Consider the following 10,969-nt stretch of genomic DNA (forward strand, 5'->3'; position numbering starts at 1 on the left):
GGGGCTGTGGGCTTTATATTATCTGAATGCATCTATGCATCTCTTGAGGGTCTGTGTGTTAGAAACAAAACAGGGTCCTTAGCATGGTAATGTTAGGAAAGAGTGGGTCTATGATGTTAGAGTCTTTAAAAAGGATGAGGTTATTCTTCTGAAATCTCAGTGGGGCATGTATTGCTGATAATGTATTGTTGTAAAAGGAGAGTAAAACAAGCCTCTCCCTCCTCTGTGGCTTCCTGGATTGCCCTGTGATACTTCCTCTCAGTCACTCTAGCCCTGTTGCCATTTATACCCATGTGATACAACCAGTGAGACCCTTACCCAAACCAGTACCGTAACCTTCACATATTCAGCCTCCAAGCATGTGAACTCAATAAAACTCCTTTCTTTATAAAAAAAAAAAAAAGAAAGAAAAACCATACTTGTTTTTTTCCATTAATTATCAGAGTGGATCTCTAAACCAAAAATATTTTTTAATGTTTATGAATTGTTGGCTTAATGTAAATGATAGGAGACACCAAAAATTGTGCTGTGTGAAAGAACGTCTTTACATTTGGGATGAAACAGAGGCAAGACCTAGAGAGATCATCCTTTACATTGCTTTACAAGCAGATGTAACTGTGAGTATGAACATATAAGCAGCCATGATAGAAGCCTAAAACTTGGGAAAATAAATAGTTCCAATGTCAGTAATTGAAGACACTGGGATGTCACTGAAACATGACTGCTAATGCTGCAACAGACTACTCAGATTTAAATAGTTCCAAGATGAGAAGGCACCCAGAAGAGACAAAGTGAAATGACAGACCCAGTTCTCGTTCCACCCACCTTGGCTCCTGAATTTCAAGTAGAGAGGAAGGAAGCCAATATACAACGCTAAAGGTAGACATTCACAGACAATCTTATAGCCAAGTCTCATTCTCTTCGGATCTGAAAAAGAGTGAGTAATAAGATTTAGGAAGCTAGAACTTTGGTAATGAATGCATTGGAACAGCAAGAGAAATGCTGAATAGAGGAAGTGTCTTGAAGGTCTCAGTGTTGTACCCATTTGTTTATTAAACCTATTTCAGGGCTAAAGCCTTGCAAGCAAGATTTTTAGGGTTAGGGTTAGGAATTTTTAGTGAAGATAGAACTTAGAATTGGGTGAAGCTAAGATCTATGGCCATTTAAGATGAAGGCAGAGAAGACTTAAAAAACAAAATCAAATAATAAATATCTTCTCATTTTTCTTACAACTGTGCAGCATGTAATCAGGCTGGAAATATAACTTGGATGCTGTGGGGCCCTGTTCGCTATAGCCTTGTCTCAATGCTTAAGTGCCTAAGACTGTAGGATCCATGGAGTTGGGTTTCTGTGAAACTCAGAGCTAGCTAAAGGGGAAAGAAGCTACCTTGGAAACCAAGACTTCAGCAGTTATAATGACTTTTGTGCACCCAGCAAGATTTCTATAGCATCATTTCTATTAGCCATCCATTTAACCTTCTCTTGAGCTTCCATATATATTCTAGGAAGTTTGCTACAATGTGAGAAAGATTGCTTCAAGGCAGTATGCTGCTGCTTACCAAACCTTGCTTCCTTATATTCATCTAGATTAGAAAAATGATTGATTGACTAATTTGAAACATTTATAGAAGAAAGTAAATAGTAAGATAGCTGTGTTATTCTGAATTATACCATGCAAGAAATAAATAACTATGAACAGTAAGGGTGAAAAGATCTAGAAAAATTTGTTTTGTTGTTACCTGCTTCTTTTGGTTTGTATTTAATATTCACTTTGTTCTCTTTGTGTGTATATTAGTTTACTTGTTCTGTTTTTTGTTGGTGTTTGTTTATTATATTTGATCATAGGTATCAGCAACTACCAACAAGAACAATAAGGGAATAAGGAGTTTTGTCATTCAAAATTAACTCTTATCCACTCTTTTACTCTATATTCAATGTCTATAACAGCTCTAATATTTATGAACTATCTAATATACAAATGTTGATTATATGAATATGTAAGTCAAATTAGCTAGGGAAGTAGTAGCTACTTCATCACTGAAAGTATATAAGGAAGTTCGACAAGTCCACATCTTGGTGAAGAGTATCAGGGTTGAGGCAAAGTGCCTGGCAGTTTCTCAGAAAATTAGAACTCAATCTACCTTCAGACCTAGCAATACCACTCTTGGGCTTATACTCAAAGGATGCACAGTCATACCAGAAGGACATTTCCTCAACCTTGTTCATAGCAGTATTATTGGTAATAGCCAGAACCTGGAAATGACCTAGATGCCCCTCAAACAAAGATGGATAAAGAAAATGTGGTACATTTATACAACAGAGTATTATGCAGCAGTTAAAAAAAATGATATCTTGAAATTTGTAGGCAAACGAATGAACTAGAAAAAAACATCCTGAGTTAGGTAATCCAGATCCAGAAAGACAAACATGGTATGTACTCACTCATAAGTGGATATTAGATGTAAGCAAATGATAAGAAAGCTACAAGCCACAACCTCAGAGAAGCTAGGTAAAAAGGAGGACCCTAAGAGGGACACAGATGCAGGGGCCCCAGGAAGGGGAAATAGTTAAGGTCTCCTAGGTAAACTGGAAGGAGGGCAGATAGGAAGGGATGGGGGGTGGGAACATGACTGATTGAGATGTCAGAATTGCAGGTGGGACAGAGAGGGAGCGCAATAAAAGAGATATCTTGATAAAGGGAGTCATTATGGGGTTACGGAGAAACCTGGTTGTAGTGGTATATTGTTTATATTTTGATAAATAAATCTTGCCTAAAGACCAGAGGCAAAGATAAAGCCACTAGAGGTCAGGCAGTGGTGACACACACCATTAATACCAGTGTTTGGGAGACAGACTCAGGTGGATATCTGTGAGTTCAATACCACCCATGGCTAGACAAGATCAGTCCAGGTGGTGGTGGCCTACACCTTTAATCCCAGTACTAGGGAGTCATATACCTTTAATTCCAACACTAGAGGGAATATCAAATGAGGGGAGAGGAAGGTTTAGTCTGCAGTCACCAACCCTGGTAGAGGTAAGACTTCTCTAGTGGCTTAGCTACTTTGCATTTCTGGGTTTTGGGTTGAACACCAATATCTGTCTCTGGGTTTTTATTATTCCTGCTACATCTGGCACTAGAGCAATTCCCATAAAATATTTTAAGGTCTTTTTCTTCTTCATCAACTGCGTTGGGATGTCCAGGTCTTGCTGTTGTAGAATCAGCTTGATGTTGTAGGTCTGGTTGTACCACATCACTCTTTATGCTATTAAATATATTCTTACAGTGCCATCTACCCATTTGGATTTGGCACAATTATAGGTTCGGGTGTTGATTCTTCCTTCAATTGGTGTCGGTTGTGCTTGTGCCTCTGGGGCCATTCATCTTCTGATCAGTACAGGTGGAGCCTATGCCTCTGCAGGTCGCTGTAGGGGATGGATGGGGGGAGATGCTAACCAGCTGTGATGGGTAGGGGTGAGGCACGGGATGTGCCCAGGAACCTGGGGCCCAGAAAGCAGGGCTGTACAGCCCAGATCTCAGTCACTCACCTATTTTTCTATTTAGTGCCTGACAGTTTTCTTCCATCCCAGAATAGCATGCAAGTGCAAAGCAAGAGCTCGTTGGAGAGGGAGAGCCAATGCCATTGTCTTGTGGTGGTAGTGAGCTTGCAACTTCTCCTGAAATTCAGGAGAAGAAGAGTGAGGGAAGGCTGTATTTTTCTCTTTCTAACAATGTAAAAGAACCTAGAAATTTTCAGCAATAACTCTAAAAGCTGACAAGTTCCTACAGAAGACAAAAGGTCTATTATGATTACAATTTCGCAAACACCAAAAGTTAAAGAAAATCATTAATGATGCCTGTAAAGGAATTCTGAGAAAATGAGATGAAATTGGGATAATAGCTGCCTGCTAACCCTTAAGAACAACGCAAGGTGGTGGCAGCTTCACATGAGGATCTTTGAAGATTTTGGAACCTCTTTTGACAAACAGTATTGAGATGAACTAAAGTTCAGGGTTACATAATTCTGTATGTATCACATCTGAGTGTTGCGTTTCAAGAAGAAATGGTTTCAGAACACTTTACCTTCTGTAGATTTATATTTTTTCCATACAAAAGAACAAAAAAGAAGTATGCCTCTGAGACAATGAAGAAGTAATATAATGATCAAATATATTACAGGGCATGGAGGTCTTTTTGACATCAATGACATATGTGCTGGCTTGAACAGGACATCTGTAAGAGAACAGAAGGACCTGGTGTTAAGAACTGGATATACATTTCTAATGTAAAGTTTCACATTTCCGTCTTAGTCCTCATTTGGCCGACCCAATCACTGAGAAATGTCTGGATCATGAGGGCTCTGGCTTTGTCAGCAAATTAATCCATTGATGGATTCCATAATTTGATGGGATTTTTGGAGAACGGCAAAAATGTTAGTCAATGAGAGTGAGTGGATAAAGTAGGTGATAAGGGACATGCTTTTGAAGGGTATATCTTCTCCCTGTCCCACCTCCAATTGCTCTTTCTAGGACACCTGGGAGTTGGTTATTATTTGAAACTGAAATAATCTATGTACCTGGAAAGGAAGGTTAAATACTCAGGGAGGCTAGGGGCCCTTGCCACAGTGATTGGAAGGAGGATAGCCACTGAGACAGCTGTGGAGAAGAGGAAGGTCAGATACGGAAACACTGAGAAGTGTAGGCAGAAGGAAATTCTGACTGTGAGCATCACAATGGTCAGAGCCCAATTCAAGGTGGCCAAGAGTAGGACCTGAGGATTGTAGTAATGTTGATTTCTCAGCATCTCCACCTGTCTTTCTACCACATGTGCTTTCTTGCTGGAAAGGAGAGAGAGAGAGAGAGAGAGAGAGAGAGAGAGAGAGAGAGAGAGAGCGCTGAGGCCAGGTGTAGTGGACTGCTTGGTTTCTAAGCCTCTTCTCTGAAAGGTGGGTTACTTGAGTAGGGCCTGAGAATACCAGGATCAGCCTGCAGAGTGCTAGGTTCACTCTATTCTCCTTGTCTCGTTCAGACTATAAAACAATGTACCCCCAAAGAAATGAGAATTTCCAAATCTTGAAACAGAAATCTAGAAATTTTTATAGAAATCATACAGTTTTTGAATCCTTAACATGCAACACAAAATGAGAACTCTTTGTTTAATTATTTCAATGCCTTCTTTAAGATGTATTCTCTATGTATGTGGGAGGGTGGATGGCACATGCCCTCAGAAACGTGTGGGGTCCAGAAGACAGCACTCGATCACCTAGAACTGGAGTCACAGGTGGGTTCTAAAACCCAAACAGGCCCTCAGAGAGAGCAACAGTGCTCTTAGCCTCCGAGACTTCGCTCCAGTCCCATTGCCGCTCTTTAAAATATTCTCCATAGCATAGTATTTTTTGATTACCAGCCACTCAAATAGTGCAGCGCTACAGTTTGTAACTTGTAACATATTTCACATTTATATTTCACTCAATTCTTTCCTTAATAGAATTCATCTTTGATAGAACCAAGTCATAAGAACTTACCTGGGAGGAAAATACTTCTCTTTTTCTCCTGCTTAGTAGTTACATTGTAAATAGAACAAGTAATAGGACCTTGTGTTCTGTTTTTTAGAAGAATATTGCTCTTCAAGTACAATAATCCAGCTCTATCCTGAGAATCAAATTTTGACGAGGGTGGAATTACTTTCCCCTTGCTGTCTCTCCATGTAATCTCAGCAGGTGGGATCAAGTTTCCTGAAGTACACTCCACCAGTACACTTTCTGCATCTGGAACCTGAATGCTAATTTGTATATCGGAACTCATTGCTAGGAAAAAGAGAAAGATGACATTATGATTCGTAGTGTGGATTCAAGAGTTGAGAAGTTTGTGGAAGTTCTCATTATCAATGGGCTGCTACCTGTGTCCCATATATGAATAGGAACAATTAGGGCAAAAGCAATACTTAAATATAAGCACAAGCTAGGAAAAATAAGAACAAATCAGAGAAAAACTGATAATGTCAAACTTAATAAAATTTAATAATTTTTGTATATCAGAATATGGGCAAAAAGAAAAAGCCATAGACTGGAATATATCCACACTCTTTCTAAGAAAGAAACCCCATTCTAAATAGGTGACAGATGCTCTAAATCAAGCTTGTTTTCTAAAATGGGAAAACAGTAGAACGCATATTTAATTTAAAAAGATATCTTAATGACCAACAAGTATATTAAAGGATGTGCAACATTTTCAGCCATCAGGGAAATACAAGCAAAACCTCATTGGTCCCTACTAGATCCCCATTACAGTGTTGAAGCAGGGGGACAAGGATTGACTGACATTGCCAAAGATCAGAAGACAAAGAACTCCCTTTATATGAAAAAAAAGTCATTATCTATTAAAGTTATACATATACCTATGTTCACAACCAGAAATTTTTAGTAGATGGTTGTGTATTTTAAGAATGTTAATAATATCATTAATCATAATGGCCCAAAACTCAAAGTAATAAAATAATACAAATAAAAATAATACAAATAATTCCAAATACTAATGCTGAAAACAAATCTAAAAGAATTAATGAATAACGATGAATGATTTGGGCTGCTATTTAGATTTTTATAAACATAATAATATAGTAATATTTGTGATTAATTCTTGGCAATGGGAGTTAAACAATAGTCACTTGGCAAGAAGTGGATGGTATTGACTAGGAAAAACTGCAACAACATTTAGGGATGTTGAAAATACTTAGTATCTAGAGCTGAGGAATGGATTCATAAATGTCCCTATAAGCAAAACTTCACTGAGTTGCACAAATAATGTAGTATGTGTGTGTGTGTGTGTGTGTGTGTGTGTGTGTGTGTGTGTGTGTGTTCAACAAGAAAATCTGAACTAAATTCAAGTAGGTGTTTGCATCTCTGCACTGTCTATTTTGGAATTTACATCACCACATCTTGAACATCGTCACTAAATCACTGAATAAAGTTCTTTCAAAACATAAACTTATCTGAAAAAGGAATTAATTATTTTGTTCCCTTTAAATAATTTAAGGTGATGATTGATGAATTCTCAGCTCATGAGGTAAATATGATGTTGGGTCAATCCATCTCATATTCAGGAGAACACAAGAAAAGAGAAAAGAAACCATTGAGCAGTTCGGAGGCCTGTAGAGCTAGGGGAGCTCTTTACGCAGGGAGTTTAGCACCTGCCAGTGCAGAAACCTCACTGCAGAAGGGAAAGCTGTGTGCATATTGTGCTCTGATAAGGGCCACACCAAAGTAGAAGGCACTAGTCTGGGTATACACAGAGGTGTCAGAACTCTGAAAGTTCAATCAATTCAGTGAAGTGTAATTAAATAAGAAGGGATGATGTAGAGTGACATGGGACTTGAGAAATCAATACTAAAATTTTCATATATACACACGCTTATATATGTGAAGTTTCATATGAAACAATTTAAACTACTAGCATTGAATTTGAAATGACAATATCTTGAAAAAATAAATCATTCTTATTTTAGTAGTATGTTTTTGTAACAAATTTTCCATTATTATTTAATGGTACAGCATAATAATTCAGTAGATTCATAGGGTACAACACAGGTAAGGTGGATTTGAGTGATCACAAGGTGGGATTCTCCACGACTATAAAAATAATAGCAAAATATTCATATAAAATTACTTAAAACTCATATTTTAAAAGTAATTTTCAAAATATATACATAGTACATTTCATTTATTTAAAATAATATATAGATACATAAGTACTTTAATACATACATGTATGTATTTCTGTACATATATGCACATGTGTGTATTACACTTGGTGCATATATGTGTCTTTCTATGCATATAATCTCAGGCATTTATATAAAAGAAGCAAATTATATTAGCTTCATTTGGGAGGTTAACTCATGATTTCATAGCTGTAGGAAGGATGACATTTTACAATGGCTCCATTAGACATTTTTTTATTTATGTCCTCAGAGGGAAGTGAAATTACCACCCTCTCATCAAAGAAATACCTCTTTATAGAAAATGGAGACCATACCTGGAACTATAACCAGACATAAGGCAGAGATAATTTCCTTCCTTCCCTCTCCTCCATCCAAGCCCTCTTATGCATCCGCTTGCTCTCACTCAAAATCATGGCCTCCTTTTCTCAATTATTGTAACAGATACACTCCTTTTTGCTATTTTGTTTGGTTTGGTTGTTTTGTTTTTGAGACAGGGTCTCATTATGTAGACCTAGAAGTGCTGATGTACACCAAGCAGACATCTACCTCTGCCTCCCTAGTGTTAGGAGTAAAGGCTCTTCACTTGATTGACGTTTCCTTTGCTTGCATAAGCTATTTAATTTCATGAAATCCCATTTGCCTATAGTTGGCCTTATTCCCTGTGCTATAGGGTGGTGGATGCAGAGACTCATAGGTGTTCAAAATAATTAGAATAAATGATAATTAAAGGTTCAGGAACATTGGGGAAGAGGAAGCAGGAAAAAAATGTAAGATCAAAGAGAGAGAGGGAAAACCGCTATAAAACGTTGTCTTTGAGAATGACACAGGTATTGCAAACATAATCTCACAGCCACTGAAGTAGCCAGCACTTTGACCTGTGTGAGATGGAGCCTATCATTATCATTCAGGGTGCTCTCGGGGCCCTAGTCCTCCATCCGAAACTACTGAATACTGATGGATTTTAAGGCAGAGACAGTCGTTGCTTTCTGTTGTGTGAGTCTACCACGCACCAACAGATAGTCCCAAACTTGCAATCACACAGACAGTCCTTGTTAAAATCAGTGGGTTACAAAGCATAGCAAAAAGCACAAATGTAAGAAAGAGAAGTAACAAGGAGAAGAAATGATAGGGCGAAAGGGAAATGAGAGAGGATTAGGGGAGACTTAAGTAAAATGCCTTGTAAACATGTATGAAATTGCCAAAGAACAAATTTAATCAATGAAATGGGGAGGATGTCTCTACCTTGGGCAGGTACTGTGAACTGTAAGAGAAGAAAGGCCAAAAGGAATCCCAATAAACAGGAAACTGCAGGCTCCATCACACCTGGAAAATGAAGTTGCAATCAATATTGGGGCAATAAGAACCATGACAACACAGAGAAAAGCAACAAGACAACATTCTGAAATCCTATCATTTGAGAAAATTCCCCCTGCAAGGAAAACTCTTAATGACTGCTGCCAGCCCCCTGGGGTGATTTCTTCTAGGGTCCTATCTTGGTTTGCCCTTGGCTCTGTGCCTTCAGGAGATTAACTTCACTGAAAGGAGCGTTATTAACCCATAAAGAAGAATGAAATCATGTCATTGTAGCAAAATGTATAGATCTGGGGGACATTATGTTTTGCAAAACAAGTCAAACACAGAAAACTAATTACACTGTGCATGTATGGACCCAAAGTCAACCTAGACAATTACTTCAGAACAAAAATCAACCTAAGTAATTTCTTCAGAAGACCAGAGACATAGGATTACTACATCACGCCATACTTAAATATGACCCATGTAAATCAAAACTACAAATGTAAATGACAAAACTGTATAGATGTTATATTATTTTGGAAGATAGAGGAATGAGAATGGCTATGAGAATGAGCCCAGCCTGGGCTACACGGTGAATTCCAGAGCAGCCTGAACTATATAGAGTGAATGCTTGTCTCAAACAATAACAGCAACAATATAAGTCAATTTCTTCAAAGAGGAAACATGAAGTCTTTCCATAGCTGACCAGTACAGTAAGATGACATAATAAGAGATTATAAAATAACCCATCTCCATTAATTTTCTCTCATGTTCTAGCATTATACAGTTAGAGTTTTTTGTCTAGTAGAAAAGACAGTCTTCAGTAAGCAACGTAAACACTGGTTTCAATGAAGTAGTCACAATGGCATTCTGGGACTGGAGAGATAGTCGGTGGTCAAGAGCACTCACTGTTCTTCCAGAAGACTGGCATTCAGTTCCCAGCACCCACATCTGGTGCTCACAACCACCTGCTCACCACAGCTCCGGCTCAGGGAACCTGACTCCTTCCTTTTCTGGCTTCTGCAGGTATTGGCATCTGTGTGGCATATACCAACACAGATACATATTCACATAAATAAATCAATCATTTTTAAAAGAATTATTTAAAAATTGCCTCCTGCTCCACAGTGAGCTGTTTTCTCTCAGTATTTTCAGACTGGGTCATATCTATATATGAGTCTCTAGCAAATGGTTTCTATGAATAGGGCATGGTTTATGTCACAATATTTTGTACTTCACTAATTAATTCTGTCAAGACTTCGCAAGGAAATGAAAGATGTGTGTTCTTTCCTTTTCAAACAAGTTACAACCCACCAGCTACTGAAATGTAAAATTTGTTTGGAAAAGTGACTTTAATACCAAATGTTTATTTTGCCATTGTGTTGGGATTAAATGTGAGCACTTCTGCTCAGATTGTGAGTTGTGTTTCGACTTAATGAGAAATTTTGCACCTATTTAAAATACGCTCTGCCAGAGGAAACTCAGTTTAGCTTCAGAATAATTATCATGACTATAACTATTACTTTGGTATTTAAGTATAGACTGAAATAGTGAGCTATAGATCTTTCAAAAAAGGCCAAAGGTGTGAAAACTGAAAAAAAATATAAAGGAGAAATGAGCACATCCTCAAAAACTAGAAACAGAGGGCATTCTTTGCTTACAGATGTACTCTACAAAAAAACTCAAAATAAAGATCACAGAACAAGGGAAACAATACCAGCACATCACAATCTAGATTATAGGAGTGAATTTCTATAAATAATAAATTTATTTTTTTTTGTTTCAATTATACTTTTTTATTGATTTTTATTGAGCTCTACATTTTTCTACGTTCCACTCCCTGCTTCTCCCTTCCCCCTTATCCTTACCCCAAGGTCCCCATGCTCCCAATTTACTCAGGAGATCTTGTCTTTTTCTACTTCCCATGTAGATCACATCTATGTAAGTCATCTTAGT

At 37.8% G+C, this 10,969-nt stretch overlaps 1 protein-coding gene across 1 annotated transcript in view; it reads right to left on the bottom strand.

Annotated features, from left to right (window-relative positions):
* Positions 1-10,969, bottom strand: part of LOC102001831 (selection and upkeep of intraepithelial T-cells protein 10-like) — a 29,632-nt gene that overhangs the window by 7,108 nt on the left and 11,555 nt on the right. Inside the window, exons 2-5 of the mRNA XM_013348501.1 lie at positions 8,960-9,040; positions 5,523-5,804; positions 4,082-4,231; positions 826-927 (exon numbers count right to left, since the gene is read on the bottom strand). Of these exons, the coding sequence (XP_013203955.1) occupies positions 826-927; positions 4,082-4,231; positions 5,523-5,804; positions 8,960-9,035 (610 nt within the window). The 5' untranslated portion in view covers positions 9,036-9,040. The remainder of the gene's footprint in view (positions 1-825; positions 928-4,081; positions 4,232-5,522; positions 5,805-8,959; positions 9,041-10,969) is intronic.

This window comes from Microtus ochrogaster, chromosome 10 (genome assembly GCF_000317375.1).
Source record: "Microtus ochrogaster isolate Prairie Vole_2 chromosome 10, MicOch1.0, whole genome shotgun sequence".
Classification (NCBI taxonomy): Eukaryota; Metazoa; Chordata; class Mammalia; order Rodentia; family Cricetidae; genus Microtus; species Microtus ochrogaster.